Source organism: Psittacula echo (genome assembly GCF_963264785.1).
Source record: "Psittacula echo genome assembly, chromosome: 1".
Taxonomy (NCBI): domain Eukaryota; kingdom Metazoa; phylum Chordata; class Aves; order Psittaciformes; family Psittacidae; genus Psittacula; species Psittacula echo.
The window spans coordinates 55,068,769-55,095,308 of NC_137735.1; the positions used below are offsets into that span (position 1 = coordinate 55,068,769).

Sequence of the window (26,540 nt, forward strand, 5' to 3'; positions counted from 1 at the left end):
AATGAGTCTTTATTCACGTTTAGTCACCTGACATGAAGAAAGTGTCTGTTGCATTAAAATAGTCATCAATGTAAATGGCAGCATGGCTGAACAAGTCCTTTTCAATGGTAACGAACATCCCACATAGTAAAGTCACTTCAACACAGCCTCATGACAATTCCCACATCAAAACAGTACTTTATTTTATATTTTTTTGCCTCATCATTACTCCCACATTAAGATCTTTCAGCTGTCAAGTGTACAAGGTGAAGAAAAAGGTTCTCAGTCAGCAAACACAGGTGCATCAGGAAGTATCTCCACAATACACCACTTCTGATCTGCTGGGTCCCAAGTCCATCCTTGAACGCTGGGCTCCCAGCACCAAGTGTAGCACACTACTAAGGCTACACTACTATGTTAGCTTATTAATTCTGCATACATCAGGCTGATCAATGTGTCAACCCGCAACAGACTGAGCTTTGTAACTGAAAATGGCAAAAGATTTACTCTATTGAACTTTACATCATTATTTGATGTTAAACAATGAGGCAAATCCCAACAGTATATACAAAAACCAGCTTTGCTTTTACAAAAGATTTTGTTTCCCATATTGATTAATCCAGGCAGCTAACTCATTGGTTTATGCAACTTTATTGAAGAAAATAAATCAATTACTAGTAGAGCTATTAGTTGATCACTCGTCCATTGACAACTTGCATCATTTATTCAGTGCTTATATTAAACAGTGTTCTGGAAGACAGATTAACTAATAGCTCCAAGCCTCCTAACAAAATTTAAATGAATTACAAAAATGTTCTTAGACCCTATTTTTGGAATACAAGGGATGTTTGACTTCCAATTTCCATTCTCTGTAAAACAAGAACTGGTCATTCCTTTATTGACATGCATAAGATACATCACATTTTCTGTTCTGCTGATGCTATAGATTCAGTACCAATTCTCCAGACACATCAGTTATGAGCAAAAGTATATAATAAAGCCTCAGTTCTCTAACACTGGAAGGTTTGGAACAAGATGGATGTTGCTACAGCAATGTTACTTCTTTGATGAGAGAAAAATGAACATCCATCTCCCCTCCCCCCTGCAGGTGGTATCTTCAGTATCTGTTAGAGCAGTGAGGAATGTTTGTTTTTAATCTCATAACCAAGTTAGAATGAAGACATTGGCCACATAATACACATGCTCCATTAAAAAAAAATTCTGAATCTTGGGCAACTGTTCTTGTGTAACTACTTTACAGATTCTAAAAGCAGTTATTGTCCAAAGCTGGAAGAACTAAAGTCTTCTCAGATGAGCATGTGCATGAATGGAAGGAGGTAAACAAAAAAATAAAAAAGATGAGGTCTGATAGGGGAGCAGCCGGATAAGAAAATCAAAAAAGGAACAGTAATTTAAAGTTTATTCCAGCTATAATGCAGGTTATTCTGACTTTAAGGTAGCATCACATGGCATACTTCTGAGTCCATTCCCGAGATATTCTGTTGTACCTGCGAACAAAAACAGGAACTGGTGTCAGCATGAAAATGAATTTCCTAAACAGTCCATGATTACGTATCACTTTATACCCATCTCCCCATTCCCTTCACGCTAAGAGAAGGCTCTTTCTACACTAAGATATACTTGGAACTGAAAAAATGGAAAATCCCTCCCTGAAGTAACTAGGATATCCTCTCATCTACATGAAACACTAAATTCAAGACAAGCCCATCTGCTAGAAATCTGTTGTGAAAAACTACTGAAGGGGAAGGAATAGAGACTACCTGGGGTGGGAGAGGCAAGGAGAGCATTTTGTTTAAATATTGTCCTTAGGTAAAGCTTACAGAGTATCACATGCCATAAGTAAAGATTACTTGGTTAATAATGTCACTGGATACAGAATGTTGAATTTCCCATTTTAGAGAGTAACCACACTAAGCATTTCTTCACACTTAATATTCTCTTTCCACATGAGTATATTGCTCAAGCAATTTTAAAAGGGACATTAAAAGAATATTTAACTACACTACTTCCAGAGGAATTGAGCTCACAATTAGTTTATACTTAACTCCATGCTTGTCAGTAAGAAGTTAATTTTCAACTATACAAGCAGAACATAATCCCCATACGTTTTCCTAGTTTGTATGTGGAAGACAGATGCTGCTGAAGAACAAAAAGTTAAGGTTTAGATTGTCTAAATTCACTCATGTCTATGCAAGAGGTCCTGCTACAGGGCATCACTTTTAATGACATTCTGACAAAATCTGGGCAAATACTTAGCTTGTCAACCTGTTCTGATTTCTCAAAACTTGGTAATTATTTCATACTATCTTTTTTTCTTTTTGGCCATGCAAGAGCAGTATCTGTGAGAAATGGTGACTAGCCAATACATTTCACACTAACCACAGATCAAGCTGTTAAATATACAAGTTCAATATAACTGGTGCATCAATTATCTGTTAGTTAATCCAGTGCCTTAGAGCATGCAGCACCCAAGTGCTGACAAGTTTCCATTTTGTTAAATGCACCGTAATGTGCAGATATTCTTACCCTACAGCATAGCGTATTTCTCTGTCCACTCTCTTGCTAACCTATTGTACCTAATTGGACAAGTATATTTAGCATTAATATTTTATATAAAAAACAATCTACTTCATATAATTCTATCTGTGGAAAATGTTAAAACCACATAAAGAAAAAAAAAGCTGTTTTAACACAGATACAAAAAGTTATGAAGCCTTTTTCCAAGGGGAGCACCACAATGAGGCAGCAAGCTGCTACCAAAAGAAAGCAACAGAATAACAAAGCTAGCTTTTCCTCAATATGAAGATCTGACTATAGTCTATTTATGCATGGTAATAAAAAAACCTGGGCAATACATGCTTTGACATACTGCCACACATGTGAGAAAACCCACAACTTCAAAGATAATAAGCCCCATTGTTTCTAAATCATGCACTACCAAGAATAGGTACTCCTTTGACACACAAGTTCTCTCCATCCCAGATTTTCACAAAAGGCTCACCCAACAATTGCTGTGTGACAATGCACTCTTTCAAAGCCTTACACAACTCCATGCCTCTGTACTTACTTGTCTCTGTCTGTTTTATAGATACGTGCAATCTCTGGCACTAGTGGGTCATCTGGATTTGGATCACATAACAGTGAACAAATGGATAAGAGAACTGTAACAAAAAATAAAGAAAGAACTGAATTACCAGGAGTAACAATCTCAGAAACCATGGAGCGCAGATCTTTGCATTAGCATAATGTCAGCACAGCACAGAACCCAAAAAGCCTTTTCCTGATACAAGGCCAAAATTTGCAATCCACTCTCAATAAAAAGCCCAGAACAACTAAAAGTTCCTAAGAACTATTTGTTTCCTATTTCCCAATACTTAAAGCTGTCAGTAAGCACATGAGAACAGCACTGTTGTCCCTGCACTATGACGCAATGTAGCAGCCAGCAAAATCATGTTATTATGTACCCTGATGACCAGCACATTCCATGCTTTTAGTCACTAAACCCAGAACAAAATTAGACTGAATTCTTTCCCTGGTTTATGTAAGGTAGCAGTACTTTGGTCTGCACTGACAAAACTACATGTACGTTGTAAAGTAAAGGAGTAACACTGTTATAGGCAGATATGATGACTTTATCCTCTACTTTCACAGCAGCTTTGAAAGAAAAACAATAGTGACAGCATTAAAACGTACGGAATCCACATTCAAATCGTAAACCGATTCCTTGGAGAGACAGGAATTACAAGTTCTATAGACAAAGGAGCACTTTGATGGATCTTTTGAAGCCACAGTGACCAATGGCTTTGAGGCAAACCAAAGTTTGATCATAGTGAAAATATCTGAATATTAACTGTTATTTACTATAGTAAAATGGGGAAAACTACAAAGCTTCTATTGCAGCCCATCAACTTATCCTGAAGTAGAATCAGTAAGCTTAGTTCATGATGTAATACAATGCCAGTGCACAGTGGCAGAAAGGAATGTGTATCAGTAACAGATTTTTCACTCATTCTACCACAACGATATGCCAATATAACCCTGCATGTAATTCTAGACCGACTCAGTCAAAAAACTATGCAGATTTCATTACTAAAATGACTTTAAATTAATATGCAAGTGTGCATCTACATGGATAGCTGCAAACAGTTTCCCAGCCTTAACTCAAATATACCACCACAAGCCTGTTTCAATCCCAACGCTGACAGATTCTTCTGGGACTAAGCCATTAAGCTCTGCTAAGAATACTGAAGCAAGGAAGTGGCCAGACAAGGCCTCCAACAGCCATGCAGCAGAAGGTGTTAGAGAAAACCCCAAATATCCATGAAAAACACAGTAAGGTATCATTATCAAATTGGCAAAACAGTCTAGAACAAGTAAGGGAAATCAAGAGATGGGTAAGAACTCAAAACAATCGAAGCTAAAAGCACAATATTCAACACAAGATGGAAACATTTCTCTTTCATGAAAGTTACCTTTAGAAATAGTTAAAGCAGGAGACCACTGTGATCTTAGAATATCAAGACAAATGCTGCCATTACTGTTAATATTTGGATGATAGATTCTTGTCGTAAATGCAACCTGCAACAAAAAAAAAAAAAAAAAAAAAAAAAGAAGAGCGTGTTTCGGTCTATGATGACAATGACATCCCCCTTTCTTCTCAGTCAAGCCATTAGTCATCAGTCAACTTAATTTACTCTAAAACAAAAGGATTAAGCAGTTAAACTGCACCAAATTCACTGAAATGCACCCAAGCCACAACCTCTCACTAGTTCCAGCCACCAGGCACTATTTAAAACACAGCCTCATACTTGCCCTTTCTCTGTCTGAATCACAGGTGCCTGCACCATGATGAAGACAACTCAACAGAAGTGTCTGAACCACAGTAACACTACTATCACAAAGCTAAAGAACTTCAAACACTGCAGTTGCTCCAAGTGTGCACTTTCACAGTGACTGAAAATTAGAAGACAGTGCTAGTTTCTGATAAATTTAAGTATATTTCACAATTACTGCCAAATTCCAACAAACACCATCTTCACTGATTTTAAGCATTCAGCAAGTTCATCCCTATCCATAGTGTCACATTCCTATAGACCAACCCAAGCAGCTACACTGTAATACTTGACAGTTCCTTCATCAATAATTCTATTATAGTAATATAAAGCTAATGAGATTTTTACCAAATAAGAAAAAAACCCCACAGAAAAAAAACCAAACATCATTCTGAGACATTCAAAATTCACACATACAAACTTGCTCCTAAATACATGCCCATTCTTGTGGCAGTCAGAGAGGGACCTAGTCATCGAACATACTGTAGGAATGCATGAAAAGAAGTGAGAACTGGACAATACTGCAACAGAGATGTGACAATTTCTGTCCTGTACTTGGTTCTTTAAAGAATGCTAGCTTCACAACTGAGAAAGCAATACTTACCTTAGGTGGTTTGAAAGGGTAGTCTGTAGGAAAGTGAATTGTCAAGAAGAATACACCACCCTGATATGGACTGTCATTCTGTCAAAGCAAACAAATAATTCTCCTATTACTATCTTTACAACTAAGTATCACTCAAGATGTTATTTATAAATAAAGAACACAAAATTTATTTAAAAAACTGATGTCTCTCTTACCTACCAAGAGAGACAATTAAAATTCAATTACTGCTTCCTAAGGTAAACGATACAGAACACATACAAGTCACTTTCCATATGGACTTCTTTGAGCTAATTCATAGAAAACAGCTTCTCTGACAACTCCTTCAGGACAACTTGGGAAAAGCATTCAAATGGCTCTGGGAAGTGTGTTAAAAGAGTGGGGGTCCTCTCAGGTTCAAAAACCTCAAGCTCCGTGTTGTGGCCATCCAGTTTTCAGTGGCCATGGACACCTCTAAAGGCCTCCTACTCCCTCCTAAGTTTTGTCCTTGGCTCAGGCAGTGCTCAGTTCTGCATAAAACCTATGAATGAATACACAGCTAACTCCGCTCCTTGCAAAACAAAAAAACCTCAAAACATAAGAAAGAAAAAAGCTACCCTACCAGCACCATCAATTAAAAAAATAAATCAAGATTAAAGTAAATTCTTCCTCCCTTTCTGCATTCAGAAATTCACCATAATCAAGTCTGTTTGAGTGCTTATTCCCTGCTCCAAGGAAACAATCATGGGGTATTTCATTCAGGCGTTAACTATTAACAGTAAAGCAACATGTGGAAGTAAAAAAGTTGAAAATGAACAGAATAAATGGAGTGGCTAAATAGGAATTGTGCGAGAAGAAAAATGTAAGAAATTTTACTTGAAATGACAACTAAATTTCTGAAATTTAGTTAAATAATAGTTTAGTTAACTATTCCATTGCTTAACCTGAAGACTGTAATGCTTTTAATTCTAGATTCCGGACTGGGGAAAATGAATGAGATACACAGACTACACTTCTGAATTATTTGCAAACTGAATTTTCATATTAATTGCAAAAACATTTCACCAATGTAAGAAAATAATCACATCTTAGTTAAATACCAGAAAGTGAAATTCTGTGACACAATACAAGGCACTCAAACCGAAAACACATACATCCTATCTCATCTCTGCTGAAAACCTAGCAATCAAGATGCAAACTCTTGTATTCGGTCAACAGATACTATGTGAGGCCTTAAGGAACCAGAAAGCAACCCTTTTAATGGGCATTTTCCAGGAATACATTTTTAGCAATTACACAAACCCCTTTTAGAATGTGTTAAGCCAACGGAAGCTCTCCTACATTTAAGAAAATCAGAGCCTGTGTAATATCCTACTGCAGAGGTGGAAGGCCAGATGATTGCCACACCACAGGAGCACTAGAACTACTAACACCACACTTCTGTCAGGATACTGCCCAACCTTGAAACAGGAACACAGACCTTTTGACAGCACAAAAAAGGCACATGGATAAAAAGGAGCTGTACATTACTAAACCAGAAGGAGAAGCTAAAACATAATAATCCCAATTTAAATTCAACTGGTGTTTAATACCGTATGTCCACGCAGACACCAGCCACATAAAATCATACTCAGTACAGTGCAGAACATTCCTTGCTATTTAAGCATGAATATAACTATTAAACAACTTCATCATTTTGAGGCACCTAGCTGCAATCAATGAGGACCAGGGACTTTGGAATGGAAAGCTGCTTTTCCAGTCAGGTGAACCTCTAATAAGCACATTTTCCATAGCCACTTCCTAAAACCACATTTGTAAGTATATTTAAGTCAGGGCAATTCAGCATCACTAATACTTAATTCCTACTTTGTGGCCTCATCAGAAGCACCATATTGTGGCTGCAGGTCTACTGGCATTCAATACTTGTCTTCTCAAATTACAGAAGGTTTTGTTTCCTAAATACAGACAACCAGCCCTGAGAACTCCAGATGTCAAGTGTTTGCAAGTTAAGGTTTCAGTAAGGAAAACATTTGCTTGCTTTACTCTAGCAAGAAGAAGGTCACATTCAGGTTTCAGATGCTTCTTGAACATTTAAGAGAGACTTTTTTCCTCCAGTAATAGCTGGATCACATTTCAGTGACTTCTCCCCTTGTAATCCTAAAAGTATTCAAGATCTCAGGGCACGACATCAGATCAAATAAGGATTCCCAGTTCTAAGATCTAAACAAAGGCATTCCAACTAATTCCTGACACTAGGACCAGCTCTAGTACAAAGTCCATGCTAGATTCAAATTTTAGAAAAATTTAAATGCTAACAAAGTTCCTAGATATTGATAATGCCTAACACTGCTTTAGAGATCATTTCAGCTGAAAGAGATGTCCTCATAAAACATACCAGCAATAAGTATCATCAGACTGATCCCCTGCTTCATCTCCTGTGAGGAATACCTCTAAAATTAAAAGAAAAACAAACCCCCCCAGTTTCCTCCTGAATAAGAACTCTCGTTTAATATTACATCACAAGAATTAGAATACTTACAGGTCCCATAATTGTGGCTTGCCAATGAAACACTACAAAAGAAAAACTCCGCATTATTATCTATGCATGATATGTTTTGAGTTAGCACAGCAAAACACAGAACTTAGGGTTACTTACTGTCATCTCCAACAGGACCTGCTGAACACTGTGCTGGAGGATCTCGGGCTAAGTCACTAAGTTCCTTTAGAAAAAAAAAAGAATAAACGCACCATTCAGAGAAGAAATGCTAATGAACTGTCATTTACACTTCGTATCCAGCAAAAACCCCTAAGAGTTTTTCCATATACAAGCACAGAAGAATGAATAGTAACAGCTATTAGAACCATTAGATCAGTATCAAAATTGTCTTTATAAAAGACAACCATCACCAAAACCAGCTATGAAGGCAAACAGCTACCATGACTATGCTTTTCCAAATAAATATCACCACCATGAAGACGCTTCTGCTGAAGAACGGACAGAAGGAGAGCAGACAGGGCACAGAACCTGAAGCGAGCAAAGGCTAACTACCTTCTCATGAAGGATTTTCAAGGATTCAGTCTTAGCTAGAGAGGTGGGAAGAGAGAAAGCTGTTGATGAGTCTTCACGAAACAAAGCACTGTGTATGTAATATCCGATATTAAAACTTAGAACAGAAAGCAAAAAAACCCCAAACCACACAACACAAATTCAGTTTCATTTTCCCCACTACCTCCAGCAGAGATGTATCTTGCATAGAGTTAAGCAGATAGGAAAATGAAAAAGGATGACAAGTGTTGTAATCATGCAAAATACCTGTATTTTTTTATTTTAAACTGCACATTTCAGACAACGATGCCTTTACAGTTCTGAATAACTGAGCTGCAGAAACAACTCGCTCCCCATTACAGAGGGCACGAGAAACTTGAGATGGAAAATTCCTTGTGTAGTATCGAGATTACTGGGACGAATCAAAGCAGCTCAGCATTAATTTGTTTAAATGCTCTACAAGTCACTTGTTTGGACAGTGTCTTTTTAAATTAAATTTATACTTTCAGTTGGAAGTATGTAACAGGTATCTTCCCTCTCCCCTGCTCTCTTTTTGAATCTAAAAATGGCTTCAGGAGCTTCTATAAATCTGCACTTGTCAAGGCATCTAGAAGTCATGAGAAAAAACGGAACACCTTCAGTCCCTCTCCCATATATTAAGCTGCATACAAGTTATTTTGCTACAAGTCTACCAAGTAATTAAAACAAGAACTTTCCATTACTTTGTCAGACATTTAAGAAACCCAGGCATATCTATTATGCTGGAAACACACACACATTCGGAGCAGACAGCCGTTTTGCCTGGGAATATCCTAACATACATCCTTTAAGTTTCACAAATTCTGCACTTGCTAAAAACCTAGTATGTGTAAGCAAACATAAAATGAGCAGGGGAAAATACTGATAAAATTAAGTTCTCTGTGACACAAGATACCTCGCACTTTGTAAGCCAACAACTGCTGCAAACACAGAGAATAACACTACTTCAACATGCAGACGTCCATATGCTCCAAGAAACCCCACTCCCAAATATTAAAAACCAGATTTCAGTTTTGCACTGGTTATGTAGTAACCAGACTGTTATGTAAAATGGAATTTTATCAGTTTTGATAAGCAATGGCAGAATGAAGTTAATATTACAGTTCATTTCACTGCTGCTTTTATTTGGAAGCTTGGGCAACAGCTCTTTCCAGATGAACACAGTAAATCCATTTACAGTACATTTCTCTACGCTCTGCAGTTATTACTGAGGGTCCCCATGACACACTTATTTCTGCCATAAAGTATCATTTACTAGGTCCGTATGTTGTTCAGCACCCTCTGGAAGGGATTGCTATGTCAATTTACATTATCCATGCAAAGGCAAACAATAAATGTAAAATAACCTTCACATAGAAAGCTCTTTTAATATTTTGGGGGGGATTTTGGGGGGTTTGTGCTTTGGTTTCCCCCCATTTAAGAAATGCAGAAAGTTTTGTTAATCAGGCTTATTTTTCATCTAAATACATTATCCAGTTCTAAGAATGAGCAATCAGTTCAAAAAACTAAGAGTAAAAAAATCCGTATTTTGTCCCTTAAAATAAACTGTAGCAACAGAATAAGCAAAGGCACAAACATTACTATTTTGATGTGCCCGTGTAGTCATTACTGAATTATTTGATTTAATCAGGCAAGAAGAACAGGTCCTATTTTTTAAGGACTATCACAGGAACTAAGAACCATGAAAAGGCTCTTCATGCATTTTACGAAAATTACAAAACTTAGTAGTATTAAGACAAGAAAAGATTGGCATAAAGCGGACTGTTAAGAGGTATGTGCATTAGACTAGAGAGCTTTTCAAAAGGTACTACTGTCTTCAAAGAAACAAGAAATCAGTACTTGATAAAGTATCTTAACTCAGCAGGAAAATTAGAGTGTCTGTCTAATTCAACTAGCTAAAGTAAATTCAACTGGAAAAAGTAAACAGAAGTAGGACTGCAAATGTAAAACTAACATTAAATTTAGTAAGTTCTGGTGAAAAATATGTGCAAAACCCTGCTTCAGTAAATTAAGAATAATTTACAAGCTGAAACACGGGAGTTTTAACATTCCAGTCTCTAGTCATTTCAAAATACATGACCAGAATTACCCCTTTTAACCACTTGAACTGTTCTAGAGAACAAACAAGCAGTGATTTTCGTAAGCTAAAGGACTGAAGTGTTGTCTGGCCCAAAACACTTCTGTAAAAAACCCAAACAGCCCTAATTTGATGCAGTTCCAAGCAGTTCAAACACCGGTAAGGTTAGAAACATAATACACCACTTCACATTTCAACTACAGAGCAAGTAATATACCCACCAAGTTAAAAAAAATAAGGCTTCTCTTAGGTACTACGGTCAGAAGAATAACGTTTGGAGTAAAGCTATTTGATGTAGCAGAGTGTGAAGTGCTATGGAAGAACTCACGCAAATGTGAAACGAACGCTGGCAAGTTCTGCCTGCTTACAGGACCACCAGGCCTATTTCACCTCCTTGATAAGCCTGTGACACTTCACAGCTACACAAAAGGAGGGAGGGACAAGGGAGCAACAAGTTCTATGTAACTTTAAAGAGTGCCTCCTTCTAAAAGCTACAACTCTGCTGAATCCAACAGGCAAACTGGAATAACTGTCAACTAAACAAGCAGAGGCACATGGGCTGTGGTATTTGGAGCACAGTTGAAGCATTTCATTCAAGGAAACCGAGGAGCTCTTCTTTTTTATTATTATTATTATTATTATTATTATTATTATTATTATTATTATTTTTTTAAAGCCTCCCACACTCAGCAGCAGAAACACAGAGCACCCTTCTCAGCTCAGCCATCAAGAGCAGCTACTCTGCAACAGGAAAATATTTCATCTGAAAAACTCCTGACATCAAAACCAAGCTTCACCATTTCCATGAGTCAATTAAAGACAGTAATTTTTAAGAAACCAGCTCAATTGTTCCCCTGCTTTCCCCCATTTCCCGCCAAGAAGGTAAAAACCCTGCTCAGTTTCATTTTACAGAGGTTAACTAGAATTGCAGAATTTAAGTATTCTGTAAAGCTTCAATATATAAGGGCTTTATGCTTCTAATACTCCTTCTGCTGAAATACTTATTTTTTGTTTTAGTTCCATTTTACTTATTTTTTTTGTTTACATTCAGTTTCAGTAGTGCCTTCCTTTACCAAGAGGTACACAAGTTGCATCCCAAGCTGCCTTAAAACCCCCTCAAAGCAGAACCCACACTTCCTTGGGGTCAGCTCCTACTGTTTTTCACTTTACAGGTGGCCTAAGGAAAAAAAAAAAATAAATTCCCAAGCAGCAAATTCCAACGACTTTGCACAGAAACAGCCAAATTTGGTTCAGAGTGATGTGTTACATGACTATCGGAAAGGATTAGTCTTGAATTACAACCGTGACTAGTAGTCTCTGGCACTGCCAGAGGTTTCCGGTATAGCTCCAGCAGATCACCATTTCTGTGTCCCAGTTTCCAAATATAAAGTTGTGACAGTTCCTACCTCTTCACAAGGATGATTAGTCACTCAGCTGTTACAGATTTAAACACTCGTTAAGGAGTAAGCATCAATGCTACTGTTAGAGGACAATGGCAACTCAGCATATACAGGAAGCAATATACATACAATTTTGCAGCAGTTTTAGGAAACTGAGAGATGATTTTCCAACAATTTGGAAATACAGCAACAGTACCCGCCACTGCAGCAGGCAGACCTGCTTTAACACAAATTCAGCACCAGGGTCTTCTGCCAGTTTCACATAAAGTCTGTAGCAGAAAGATGTAGTTTTATTAGTGAAACAGTCCCATTCTTAATCTTCCCTCTTCTTTTTCTCTGTAGATTCATCAAAAAGCTAACAAAAAACCTTAAACCAGTATTTTCACGGAAAAAAAATATGTTTATAGAAGCTAACATCTGCTTGGTTTTCATAAATACAATAACTAACAGAAAATATTGCTTATCCTTCAAGCGAGGGTGGTGAGGCACTGGAACCAGCTGCCCAAAGAAGTGGGATAAACATTCCATCCCTGTCAGTCAAGGGCACGTTGGACAGAGCCTGGGGCAACATGGTCTACTGTGAGGCGTCTACTCATGGCAGAAGGGTTGGAACTTGATGATCTTAAGGTCCTTTCCAACCCTAACCATTCTATGATGATCCAAAACATTCACCTGTGAGTGTGAATGCAGGAATAAAATACTACTATAAACTGCAAAAGTGTCTCTTTTTACAGAAAAGCTGCTATAAACTCTCTTAACAACTCCTTCCTAGCAGCCATTAAAGGAGGAAAAAAAATTGAAAAATTACAAAGGATACCTCACCCAAATATGCATGTGCAAGACAGTGAAGGAAAATGTTTACAGGAACTAGTTGCTTTTCTCACAGATGTTTTCAGGCCTCAGCAAATTCTGTAAGAAATGACAGCCTGATGCCTACCAAACTGCCTCTTTCAAGGTACCAAATAGAGCAGCATCTGCGTCAGCTCCCTTCCTTCCCATTTGTCAGCATTCATACTCCCTGTGGCACTACCGCTACATTTTTCTAGTTTAAGCTGGAAATAGCCTGGGTTCATTTTTAATGCTAGTAGCAGCTGACTTAAATACAGAGCGGCAGAAGATCACTCCCACCTGAGCTTCAGAAGATCACTCATTTTCCTCCACAGGCATAAACTCAGAGTTAAATTTAATATTGATCTCTAACAGAATTATGTTAAAATCATTTACTGCAACTTTCTGGTTTGTAATCAGGAAAGCATAGTAGAAAAAACTGGGTTGATTTGCTTTAAGTTCTGCCTTGGAGGGCAGGAAAGGTTAAACCAATAAAATCATAAGTTCAAATTAAAGAAAATAAAGAACACTTAAGCCAATTATTAGAGTCCTTGTTTGATATTGTGTCCAACAGGGTATTTCCAACTCTAAGCATCCAAAAATTCATCACTGCATTAGTCTTACTCATTAGCTCACAGATGAAAACAGCTTTAGAAAAGCAGGATCGAAAGCAGCTATAAAGGGAGGGGAAGAACATTTAAGCCTGTTTGAAGATTAAGAAGCGTCAACCAGCAAAGAACTACTGCCTCATCCCACACACCTGGCATTTGCAACATTCACTTCAGCCTGAAAATTAATTACTCCTGGAAGCAGAAAATAACTGTCTGAAAGAACACTAAATGTGGATTTTTAAGCTGAATAAGGAAGCAATGGCATGATACACATCACAAGACAAGTGTAAACAGTAGAAAATTATCAAACAAGCTGGCCTTTTGGATATCATTTATTAAATGGAAAAAATAATGCATAATGACAGTGCATAATCCTGAAATATGTAGGTTCCTGTCACTTACAAAAAGACACTATAGCAAACATGCAGAGAAAACACATGAAGGGTAGTCAAAGAAAACAGCAAGGGCCAAAAAGCACAGGACAGTTTTTTAAGAAACCAAAAACATGGCCACGAATGTAACAGTTGTGATTGTCCCTAACTTGATAATGCTGCTTGTTCTACTTTTCACACTTCTCCTTTCTCAAGCCTTTAGTACGGGACTTCTCAGGCTACACACCGTGCATTGTTTGTACAGTATCTAGCAACAATATCGTAATAGTATATTAAAAGAAAACCTAGAAATATTCATGTTTTAGGCCTCTCAAGGAAGGAAACGCCACACTGCTGTACAACTGTTAGTTACTGCATGTGCTTGGACAGTGATACAACTACTCAGATGACTACACGATATCTTTTCAAAGAACTTACCTTTCAGTACACAAGCCCTTTGTGAATGAGACTATTGTCTACAGCTCTTCTCTGTTCTGAAATTTGGAAGGTGTACAACGTAGGTAATGGTTTTCAGCAAATTTCAGAGTTACCACAGCTAAAATGTCTATTGTATTCCAACCTTTTGCAGAGTTCACCTCTGTAGCTGCACAGATCCAACTGGAAAGGGAGCTCAGTTACCAGCTTCGCTTTCCTGGTCAGCCACTAAAGACATTCAGCACAAAAAGGATGGGAACTATACACCTATATTTATGCTCTGAACTCAAAGGTATGGCCTGCTCCCCCCCAAAGTAATCAAAACCCACAACAACAGTCTTACTCAAGAAAATCTGACTGCTTTACATACATCAATTCCAAGGCATTATGACAAATATCATTCCCTGAAATTACCAGTGCTATTAAAAACACATACTCAGTGTAGGATAAGGGCTGTGCACACTGACTGAAGTACATTGAAAAGAAAAGTGAAGCACTGCTTAACCACCTATCTATTCAATAATCAGGTATTTTAATCCTGGCTTTTCCAATCTTTTGAATACTGGACCCTGAAACTAAGCATACTGTTCACATGGAGATTTTCCCTGCAAGAACCACAATGCTCTGGTTCTATGACCCAGGACAACAATGCAGCCCTCAGAGAAGATAACTAGTGTAAACCAGCCACAAGAGAAATTGCAAGATGCACCTAGCTGAACAAAACAGAAGGAAAACAAAGAAAAACAAAGGAACTGTAAATTCCGTATAGACAAATGTGAAGTGATGTACTTGGAAAGAAGTTTATATTCAAAGTAAGGCACTCCGGCCTGATGACTACCACTCAGGAATGAGATTTTAGCATTGTGATAGACAATTTCACACAAATGCTAGATTAACACTCATTAGATGCTTGGGTTTGGCAGTGTTATGTTGACAGCCTTTGTATGGGCTGCCCACAGTTTGTCAAGGACACAGTAACATACAGTGGAACCTCACCCACCAGCACTTGACACATCAACCAGAAGCAGCACCTCTGTGCACGGCCCTGGACTCCATGTGACAGAGGCCTTCTAGAGTTTGCCAAGCCTCCACAAACAACAATTTTGGGGACTGGGAGAATAAAGGACAAGGTTTTTGTAAAAGTCACATGCAGACTTAATAACTTAACCTCGGTCAGTCTGCATTTTCTGAATAAAAGCACAAGAACTCTCCACATTCATAACAAAATATATGGAAAGGAATATCATATAACAGAAAGTTACCAGATTAATATTCTAACAAATAACACATCTGTAATCAATGTGGTGAATTCATTTTTAGATGTACTCTGACATGTTATTCTGAAATTTAGTTATTTAACCTAGTGAACTCTCATCTCTTCTTTTTAAAAAGTGAAAATCATCTCTCCTTTATAAAAAGCAGGCTTGTCTTTTACCAGTCCATGTTTTAGGCGAATCTAAAGACGCATGTGAACACTACTGCAATATACCACAGGAGTACAGTCCATGAACACAACTATGCGGGGATGATTATACCAGCTTATCTACAATCGAACAATGACCCCACCGAATTATGCTACTGTGCATAATTACCCTTCGTAATGGTTCTGTGTTTTGAATAGCTAGTGGTAGAGATACAAAACTAAGGCCTGTCTATAGGATTAGGTAGTTACACACAAAACCAGCTCACACTGAGCCAAGAGAGCATAAAAAGCCCCAAGGAAACACACAAACAAAGCCTGTTTCTGGACTGCAGCTGCTCTTACAGTTGAGTTCTACCTTGGCTATTTAGACAACACTGATTTCTACAAGTCTTTAAAATGCTATAAAATTAAGATAAAAGTGTTTAAAATTTTATCTATGAACAGACCACAGTCTGAATTAGGGGAATGGAAGCGCACCACTGCTCATCTGGCAAACTGTCATTCAGGAGATTCTACATTACTCAAAAAAGAAATTAAATCTAAGGTTAAAAAACCAATTTTGCAGTTACCTGATTTAGAGAATTATCTGGCATTTTTATCCAAACAGGCCAGCAAATGTTGGGAAATATTTATTGCACAAGAGCAAGACACACACTTGCCAGAAACCTGAAAGAGCTTACAGAAGCGATGGCCAACTTAAGTCCAGTTTACAGAGAAAGCTTACTTTAAAGTTCACTGAGCACCTAACACAATCCTCATGCCCTCCACTGGAAAAACCTAAAGCACTTAAGCATCTGTGCTCAGTTCAGTTTGCAACTCTGGTGTCCAGATGCTTGTGGAAAGGATTGAACATTTGTCTCCTTTTTTCACCAGTCCCTAACATTTGCAAAGCAGTCTGCAATCCTCCCATCCTGTTTTCTTAAAACCAGAGTAAAAAAAACCATTGCAATTACACTGTAAAAAGCTGCAGGAGATCTTTAATATGTCTATCATATCACCCATCTCAAAGGAATGAGGTTCAGAACAAAGACGCCCTGTACTCAGAATTTTAATACTAAAGTTTACTGCTGGTAAAAAGGCTCTGAACAATATCTAAACAAAATATATAAAAATCCCCTCTACCTCTTTAGCTTTCAGTCCTGCATTCTGCAATGCTGTCTGGCTCATTTTTCAGCATTAAATCTCATCAACATCCAAGCGTTTTATGAAGGGTTGCCAAAGACATAAACACCAAGTTAAACTTCTGAATGTAATTTTAACTATTTTTTTGTTGCAAGGCTTCCCCAACACTACCTACCACATTCAATTCAGATCACCGCCCCATGAACTGCCCACTGAAATAAAAGGTTTTTTTATAAAAGCTCTTGTACTTGAGTTTGAGGTGTTAAATTTAGATTCAGGACAAAACTGTCCAGCATGGGCAACGCAACACAGTTTTAAAGATTCCTCTGGTAAAACCAACTTCACAAAAAGCAAGTACATATAAAACGCACTGCTGACTGCAATCATACCTACATTCTCACTGCTCCTTCCGTTTCTCACACTAATTTATTTTTTCTGGCAGGTTACTTCATCGTGTCAGTCACAGGAGAAAACACATGTCTGTCACTCAGCCTTTTCAATGTAAGCTATAACATCATAGCCTAAACTACCAACAAAAGTCAGCTTATAATGAAATACCAGACCTATTGCTGGAGTGCAGACCACACACACCCATCTGCCAGCTCTGATGTACAGGGGAGGGACATACGCAAAAAACACGGGGCAGACAGTTAAAAGTGGCAAAACCTTAATATTTGCAACAAAGATTTACTGGAGATAGTGTATCAATGCCCTAATCTGAATTACACAAAAGCTCTACCCTTTTCCACTCCTTACCAGCTGTCACTTGACATCTCAGACAAGGTCAAGAACCTCCACCCTTTCTCTCCTTCAACAGTTCAACACAGTGAATACAGGGAAAATATTCCCAGGTAGGAATGAAGCCATGCTAGAGGTGGCCTTCACAAGGGACAGAGATGCCTTTGGCAAGAGGCAACTTATTGCTCTGTATTCAACAGCTGCTACTTACAGCTGTTTACATCCTTCCCCCCTCCTTCCTCCATTGATGTGTGTGCACAAAGAAAGGCATTAGTGCTTCAGAGCTGGTTACAGACTGGGAAGCTGTTGAAGGGAGCTCATTCTATGAAGCTCTACATCAGCTCTTCTGTAGAAGAAACTCACACAGGGAATAATAGCAAAAGCACCGGCTTACTTTCAAAAGCAGATCTTTAAAAGCTGGAATGATAATAAAGAAAATGTTGACTGGACAACCTTTTACCCTGTACATTATCCCATCCAAATACTTAACATACTGGAGAACTCCATTTTTATTAAGGTTTGCAAGAAGTACCCATCTAATGGAATATTGATCTCTGAAGTTCTGCAATTACTTAAGTGAGATTAGAATCCCCTTCTCTCCCCATTCCAGTGCACATATTTAAAGATCTGTGCTGACTGGGAACTTGCTTCACAAGCCTAGTGCCCAATTAACAGGAGAAATCTTAAGTTACTGCAGTCCAAACTTTCTAGTTATGGAAGCATCAATTTTCCTCCCATTAAAAATAATCAGTTCTTAAAACATGTCCAAGACCATACCAGTAAATACTGGACTTGAATATGAGTATCAAACCTACCCAATTAAGAAGCAATATTTCTATTTTATTGATATTCATTTCATAGTAATAAACGTCACTTCTGACTATTTGGATAAGCTAAACCTTAAACAGAATTTAAGTGATGACAGCTTTCATCTGATGCTGAATAATTTTGTTCTGTCTTTTAAACAAGACTGAAGTTCTTCGATACTAGTGCTTCCCAAACTCCATTACTGACATTGAAATATTTAAAATCAACCACTGCCTTCTGGCTCAACATGACCCTTCTAACCAGTGAGTGCCATAGCTGCACTGCAGTGTCTACTTGAGGCAAGACTTAGTCTACCCCTGGATAATTAATGTGAAATAACTGAAGTAAAACAGGAAATTCAATACATAGAGAGCATTCACAAAGGTTTAAAGCATTTTAACTAAGATCATTAAAAGTATTTCATTAGCTAGTTGAGATTAACTTTGAGCCCCTGAACAGACAATTCCGGTCTTACTTCTAAATATTCATTCAATGCATAAGATCAATCATGTAACTTCAAGTTATTGAACTATTCTGAGTAAGCCCAGCAAACTAAACCCAAGACTCCGCAAAAATAAAGTATTGTAGGTTTCATCTAGAGAAGAAAACGTAATCCCAAACAGCTTTTCTAGTTTATTGGGTTTTTTTTAGTTCCACACTAAGTTTAAAGGAAGTAAGTAGCAGTTTAAAACAAACGCAATAAGCAAGCTCTTTAATTAAATCATCTTTACAAAAGCTACATCTTTGGTTAAACTAATAAAGAATTCCATGCTGTCTTCATTGCTGTGCATTACATCCAATCTCAAAAAAATATTATGGTTATCACCAGGGTTAGCAGCATTTCTTACTATGAGCATCTGCAGGAATGGGGTTAAAGCTGCAATTAATTATACAGGTAGGAGTAGCACTGGAGGCCACAGCCTTGAGGAAAATAGTTGTTCTCCACTCCACCACGGTCAATGGAAGCCTTCGATATGAACTAAAGTATCAATAAATGGCTTTGCCACCTTCAGCCTTTAGCTTCCCGGATGCCAACTTCACCTAAGATTTTCTATAATGATGGCCATAATGATGCCAGGTTGCTTAACCAAATGGACATAAAGCATAGCTGGCACAAGTTTTTTTAAAGGATTTTCAGATGAGACATTTCATGCATACATCTCCTATATTAATTCTATTAATCTCCTGTATTAATTCTACTTTTAGCCTATCAAAACCACTACCCAGGCCTTTTATACTACCTCACTCTAATGGATGCATATAGCAGTGATAAAATGGATGTGCATCCATGATGTAACGTCCCCACGTTTTCTCAATTTTACACATTCTCAATCCTGTACTCCTACATAAATGTTTCTCTGCTGCCAGACCATCATCATCATTTGAAGCGGAAGTGCCAACATGCTGCAGCAATTACAGGATGCGCATTTAGCAGGTACCACTCACTTCAGACCAATACCACATGCCACAAGCATGTGTCAAGCATTCAGATACAGGCTCATAAATCAACATGAATTTGTTGAAAATTGGGAGAAAAAGAAGTTCGGGAAAAAATTTCCCCCTCAGGAAACAGTTAAGATGTAGGTTCACGTTATTCCATGGCAAAACCAGTAGCTTGTTATAATAAAACAACTGCCACTCTTGTACAAAGCAAGCCATACAAATAAAAGAGAGTTCTGCCAATGAAATGCAGGCTGCCCTCAGAGCAGATGGCACAGATGTGACCATGAACTCCAGCATAACATAAACTCTCTGGGAATGGCTATGTACCTGACAACTACTTCAGTTTGGAGAGTGCTTCAGAAAGGGTGCTCCAGAAGTAGATAACCCAATACATAACACACAAATACTCATGTGCTTTCATTTGCAAGCCAAAAGTAGAATTTGCCAGTTATGTGTTAAGTAGGAGTTGATGTATCCTGAACGTATAACATACTTCAGATTAAATTTACACACGCTAACAGAGTCTGAAAGCCTTGATTTATGCAGTATAATAAAAAAATTTTGGTTTGCTTGATATGTACATTTAACAAAGAGGGAGTCAGCCAAACAGACTGAAAAAACCTTCACTGATGCATTTGGGATGTCATCTGCTGCAGGAGACAACAAATTCTAGTCCTGACAGGTAATACCACAAGTCAGACCAAATCAGCTGCGTGTGATTACAATATTCTGAGGTCCTGATCTCTCTTTAGCCTGTTGTGATTTAGTGCCAACAGCGTACTACACGGAAGTGGAGAGTTTCAAGGTCTGATTTGTGACCTTATGACTGGAAGACAGGGGATCCCATCTCTGTCTTAGTGGTTCGCAGGATTAAAGTCTAAATTCATAACCGTCTTGCTGCAAAGTTGGTCCTGCTATTTTTGGATTTCAGCATCAGTAAACACCCATATTGGAAACCATGCTTGGGAAGAAAGCAACTTGCAAGCAGTGGTTTCAGTTTAGCAAAATGTCACTTTCCAGGTTGGCAAATACAAAATCAAAACTGTAAGCCATACATGAACTTGGAAGTGTACCTTGTAACAGTGCAAACCGATTAAAAATAGCACCTCAAAAAAAAAAAAAAAAAAAGCCAAACCCGTAAAACCAAAAAAAAACCCAAACTAAAACAAACAAGAAAAAACCCTAACCCAAGCATTCCATCAATTCTAAACTAGCACTGGGCAAAGGAAGAAGCTTCATACTACACAGAGTACTGTAGAGTGTAAGGACCACTAAGTACACTGCTGCAAGGACAAGACACTGCACAGCACAGTCCAAGGCCTTAAAGTTGAAGAGATGACTTACTGATTCAAGAGCCATGCTGAATCGCTTTAAGGTTCTGACCACCAGATGACTATCTAAGTGGGGGTTTGCCTCGGTTCATGTTTGACAATAAATTCTTACCTGCAGCACCCAAGTGTGTTTCATAAGCATGAGTTGATGACAAAGCATACCAGGGAGTATCCTAGCTGTGTTTCAACTCAAGTGATATCATCCACTAATACAGGGGAACAAGTTCTGATGGCAGATTCAAAAGGAATTGTTTTGAAATTCTTGTGAGAGCACAGCCATAATTCAAAGACAATTCCCTTAGCTAGCGCTAATCCAGAATAGATTTAAAATTTTCAGGGATGGCAGAACTATCCTTTCACTAATAAATCATAAATAACCTCTTTTTAACTAAAATGTGCCCATGAGCACTGCCAAAGTGATGTAAAAGTACAGTAAGGCTAATAGACGGCAAACTTCATACAGTGCCTCTAAAAGTTGTTTTGTGCAAGTAAGTTTAGTTCACCGATTTCAGGACACGCCGACTTTCTGCCATCTTGGCAGGCTACGAGATGTCCAAGAAACTCCTCTCAGCTCTTGAAATACGTAAATGCTCCACGTAGCTCGCGAAGCAGCACAGATCAACAGCGACTTCCCGGTAACGCCACTGCGCTTCCATGGCGTTTGCAATCACATCTCAGCGATTCCCGACCCCGAAGCGCTGCCGCCGAGAAACCCTAAAAGCTGCCTCAAGTGCAGCCTCACGTCGGGAGCCTTCTTCCTTGGAAGAGGTTTGAAAAAAGTACAAAAAACAGAAAACCCACCCCCACTGCCCCCAAAAAGAAAAAAGGGGAACCCAAACAAGGCCAAAACCAACTAAACCCAACAATCGAAAAGCCCAACAAAAAGAAAACTTTCATCACCTCGGCATTTTTTCCGAGTTAGCCGTGAAGTTACTCCACCCGGCTCCGATTGTGCAACGGGGAGGCGGCGGCGCGGAGCGCGCTCCCGCCCGGCGCGGGAGGCGAGGCGAGGCGGCCGGCAATCCCCGGCCGGGTGGAGGGCAGAGGCGGTCCCGGGGCGGAGGGGGGAACCCGGGGAGAGGATAGCACGGCGGCAGCCGCTCCGGAGCCGGCGGGAGCGCGGACGTGCGTGGTATGTGTGTGTCATGTTATTGCAGAAAGCGAGAGATCCCGGAAAGAGCCACAACTAGGCGAACCCGCCGCCATCTTACAATGCGGGAAAGAAGTTGCACGCCAGCGCTGAGAGACCGGCCCGAGAGGCCGACTGCCTGCCCCGGGGAGGGCCGCGATCGGACCTAAACCCTCTCCGTTTCGGTGCGGCATACCCGTACCGGCACCATCCGGGCCGGCCGGCAGCGGAGGAACAGTGGCGGCCACGGCACCGCCGAGCTGGGGAGGCTCTAGGTTGCGCTGACATCTGAGTGTCCCCGGGAGCGGCGCCTCCTGCACTCCGGCCTCAATCGAGCCGCGCCCCGCTCTCAACCGAGTCCCCCCCCTCGCCTGCCCTCTGTGGCCCTGGCCGACCTCCGAGGCCCAGGCCTAGGCCGGGAGAAAGCGGCCTCAACGATCCAGCCGGGCCGCGGCCTCGCCGAAAGGATCCGGCCGCTACCGGTCTGGCTCCGCCGGCCTCCTGCCTCTGCCCCTTTCCCCCGGCAGACACCACCCCTCCCCCCCCCCCCCCCCCGAAACCGTACCCTCTCCTCCCAGGCGGAGAACGGGATATGAGAAGAAAAAACGGAAAATAAAAATTAACAAAAAAAAAAAAAAAAAAAAAAAAAAAGAGAAAAGCCCGAAGGGGGGAGGAGGGTGGCGGGGGCAGGCGGAGGAGGAGCCGCCGCGCTCACCTTGTTGATGCGTTTCAGCGCCATTGTGTGCGAGTGCCGCCGCCGGGCCCGTCTGTGCGCCGCGGTGACTCCGCGCTCCGCTCGCGCCGAGGGGGGGCCGGGAGGGAGGGAGCAAGAGAGGAGGAGGACGGGGAGGAAGGCGGAGAGGGGGAGGGGGCAGCTGCGCTTTTCCTTCCCCCGGAAACTGCCGAGGGGGGCGCCCGACCGGAGCGCTGCGGCCGCCCAGAGCCCTGCAGGCAGCGAGGCCGTGCGCTAGAGAGACTGCCGTGGAGCGCTCCTCCCGCCGCGCTGCTCCGCCACCTCCCGTCACCACTGGGAGGAAGAAGAGCGTGTGGGGTGGAAGAGGAGAAGCGAGAAGTGGCGCCGCCCGCCCGAGAAAAAGAGAGGACGAGAGAGTCCAACACAGCCGCTACCGGGCAGGCCCAGACACCGCGGGGAGGCGGCAGGCGGAGCCGCGGAGGGGCGGGGCAGGGCGAGACACGCCGTCGCCAGCGGCCCCCCCGGGGCAGGGAGAAGGGGCGGGGCGGCCGCCACCGGGTGGGCCAAACGCATGCGCGGCCGGTGCGTACTGTGGCCCAGCCCCGCTCAGGATGGGGATGATCTCGCGAGCGGTGGGCGCTGGTGCCTCGCCGGAGGGCGGGGCAGGGAAAGGAAGGTTTTGGGGCGGCCCATGAGCTTCTCGGTCAGGGCAGAGTTTCTGTGGTGGCGCTTTTTGCCACCGCCCGAGCGGGGCTGCCCACGGTTTCCGCTGCGGCATCGCACGCGCGGGTCCGCGGCAGCTACCTCGGTGCGGCGGCGCGCTCCGCTGACGACAAGCCACCCCCCCCCCCGCGAAATGGCGGCAGCGGCCGGACCTATATCGGTGCGGTGACGCGGTTGCGTGGTATCCCTCCGCGCGTTAGCTGACACCTTCAGCAGTCTGTCAGCGGTGGCGGGTGGCCTTGTGGGGAGCGGGTTTGTCAGCCGCCTGTCCCCGGTCGGACCGTGCTGGCGGCCGAGCATCGTCTGTACCGTGCTAGGTGTTGGAGCCGCCTGCTGCGGGCCCTGCTCTCTCGCCAAACTGGGTGTCCGTGTGGCTGCTCGGTGCGCGGTTGGAAGGGACTGGTTCTGTGGTGGTGCGGCAAGGAGCGAGGCTGGGGCGTTCATCGGCTTCGAGAGAAGAAACGCCGGCACCTTCGCACTCGCGCTGCTGGGGCTCGGCGGAGCCCTGAAGCCACGGGGCTTTTCAGCCATTGGTACAGTGCCGATGCTGCAGCAAAAGGCTTGCTCTGGCCTGGGAGAGCGGCAGTATCGGGGAGGAGCAGAGGCTTGGCCTGATGGTAACAGGCCTGGACGCTTTGGTTTAAGAGAGCATACCGGCACAGACAAGTAAACCATACCAAGGCTCTCAGTCTAGGGAGAAAGACGACCAAAGGGAATATACAGCAACACAGACTGCCAGTGCAGAGGCCAGGGTCACCAAATACTACTTAAAACTGTTCTCTGCTAGGCTCTTTTCTCACGGTAATAAATTGTGTAGCTTTATGTATAGCTGTATACATGTGTACAGAGGGAAGGAATCTCCCTCTGCTTCTGTAATATAACAGGCAGAGAATGGATGCCAGGCTGCCCTGCTGCTGCAACAAGGGGATAGATACATCGTGTTAATAAACATGGCATTTTGCTATCCAGGAAGCATGGATATGTAATTAGCTACATCGACTGCACTGAACAGAGTTTGCATTCGTTATAGTGCCTTTATTGCGCTACTGTGAAGTTTTCTTGCTATCTAGGATGGTAATTATTGTCTGGGGAAGGCAGCATGTTCAGAAAACCTGATTGTGTAACAATGTTTTCGGTATGAAGCTTGAGAGCAGCTAGCAGTGAATTACGGTAGCAATGCTTTATTTGTTTTACAAACAGCACTGTAGTAGGACTGTCATAGTTTTTGAGCATTCATATCATGTAAAGGTGGGAAAGAAAGTAATGCCATGTACTTATAATGTCCATTTATCTTTCTGTGATCACCTAAACCATTCGTAGTACTTCCTTGTCTTCATTTTCTGCTTATTATTTTAGTTGCACTCTGAGTGTCATATTTGGGAACGGTAGTCCCAAACTATCTGTTAATGTTCTTATCATCTTAATCAAGCATATTGCTGAAAATCACCTTGCTGTTCCTTGCCTGCTTTAGGTTGCAACTGCTGTTAAACTGCTCCAGATCAACAGTGTGTCTCTGTCACAGACATATTCTTGTAATGTCTTGTCATGCCTTGTAAATTGGGTACAAACTTTCTGAACTTTTTCATTTTTGTTTGTCAGCTGAGGAGATTTAGGTACTTAACAGTATTCTAATTCTACATTTTTAATTATTATTTGAGATTAATGACCTTGTAAAATGACTCTATTAAAAAGTTTTGATTTGGCTTGGGATTCACATTTTACTGTATAATAAAAGCAATGCAGAACAGCACAAACATACTGTTGACAGTATGTAATTTTCCCTGCTAATTTTAGACAACAGGAATTGTTCATCTGGTAAATCAAGTTCTGTTTGTGTGCCTTTCAACAGTTACATGTTAAAAGCAGTATCTGTATTAGCATTTGACTCCAAAGAGAATTTAAAATGTATTGGGATAGCTCTTGTTTCTAGCCATTGCTCAGAACTGGGTTTGCATATTTTGGTCTAGTGTACCTTTTTAGACACACACTTTATTACACTCACTGGTTGTTTCTTTTAAACCAAATCCATCAATTTAAACAATTATCTTTAAATGTACTTGAGAAAAAGAATAAAACATATTGACTTGTGTAGGAGTGAAAAACAAGACGCACACTCACAGTTCTGTGGCCACTTCTGCAAGTCACAGCACACAGTCCTGCTTGGGTAACATTCTGTTGCTCGCCCTCGCTTCTTTTTTCCTCAAAAAGGTGAGGTAACAATCATGTATTTCCCCCTTGGTGTTTGCAGGAATACTCAGGCAATTAAGGCCTCCTGACCTTAATATACTGATGGGCCATACACAAAAAGTTTCTCACCTTTACCACACACAGCAGGTGTACTATAATGCTACTTGCACACGGTAATATTAGATGCAGGAGGCACAGATGATGGTTACTGAATATGAGCATTGCACCTTATTGTGGAACTGCCCAGTCTATTTGGGTTTGCCTCATTTTAATTTGATTTTTGAAGCTAATCCTCAGAAGTGGCTGAAGTAGAGGTATTAGCATGTCTAATCCTCATACAGTAGTAAAGTTGGGTTAGATGTTAAGTGGTTTATTCTGCAAAATAGCTCAGTATATATGGCATGGTAAGAAACAGTTTGCACAGAAGTACTGAGAACAGACCAATTCGCTTGACCTCCCTCCTTGAATTTTGTTTTCTTTATCAAGTATGGTGTCACAGAGTCCTGTGCAGCCACTTGGCCAATAACCTCCAAAGGCTGAATTGGCTAGTACATTTCAGCTGCTTTGTGATGGTCCAGCAGAGCAAGCATGAGTGGAGATTGCCTTGATATGTTGTCATAGCACTTCAGCTTCAAGGGGGCTTGAGGGAGAAGCAGACCAGCCTTAGTTTGAAGGTTAGTGTAGTATGCTTGCACATGAATGTCAGTTTTTCACTCCCATTTGC

The 26,540-nt window shown here is 41.0% G+C and overlaps 1 protein-coding gene across 4 annotated transcripts; it reads right to left on the reverse strand.

Moving 5' to 3' along the window:
* Positions 1 to 611: 611 nt before the first annotated feature.
* UBE2D3 (ubiquitin conjugating enzyme E2 D3) lies at positions 612 to 25,374 on the reverse strand. Of its 4 annotated transcripts, none has more exons than XM_080612059.1 (7): positions 22,928 to 25,374; positions 8,069 to 8,132; positions 7,952 to 7,983; positions 5,437 to 5,514; positions 4,473 to 4,578; positions 3,068 to 3,161; positions 612 to 1,487 (listed from the first exon to the last, which is right to left on the reverse strand). In XM_080612059.1, the coding sequence occupies exons 1-7, from the start codon at positions 22,949 to 22,951 to the stop codon at positions 1,442 to 1,444; spliced, it is 444 nt and encodes a 147-aa protein (XP_080468185.1). In that variant the 5' UTR covers positions 22,952 to 25,374; the 3' UTR covers positions 612 to 1,441. The 4 variants fall into 4 exon arrangements, with proteins under 4 accessions (XP_080468185.1, XP_080468186.1, XP_080468184.1 ...); XM_080612060.1 differs by lacking the exon at positions 22,928 to 25,374 and adding an exon at positions 21,984 to 22,795; XM_080612058.1 differs by lacking the exon at positions 22,928 to 25,374 and adding an exon at positions 21,587 to 21,939.
* Between the last annotated feature and the right edge of the window lie 1,166 nt (positions 25,375 to 26,540).

What these genes read in the sequence shown, in the direction of transcription:
- UBE2D3 (XM_080612058.1), bottom strand. Translation starts at nt 21,616, where the DNA reads ATGGCAGAAAGTCGGCGTGTCCTGAAATCG. An exon ending in AGGTCCTGTTGGAGATGACA is followed by an intron (nt 7,984 to 8,068) that starts GTAAGTAACCCT and finishes TTTCTTTTGTAG; the next exon opens with TGTTTCATTGGCAAGCCACA. An exon ending in TATAAAACAGACAGAGACAA is followed by an intron (nt 1,488 to 3,067) that starts GTAAGTACAGAG and finishes TTTTGTTCGCAG; the next exon opens with GTACAACAGAATATCTCGGG.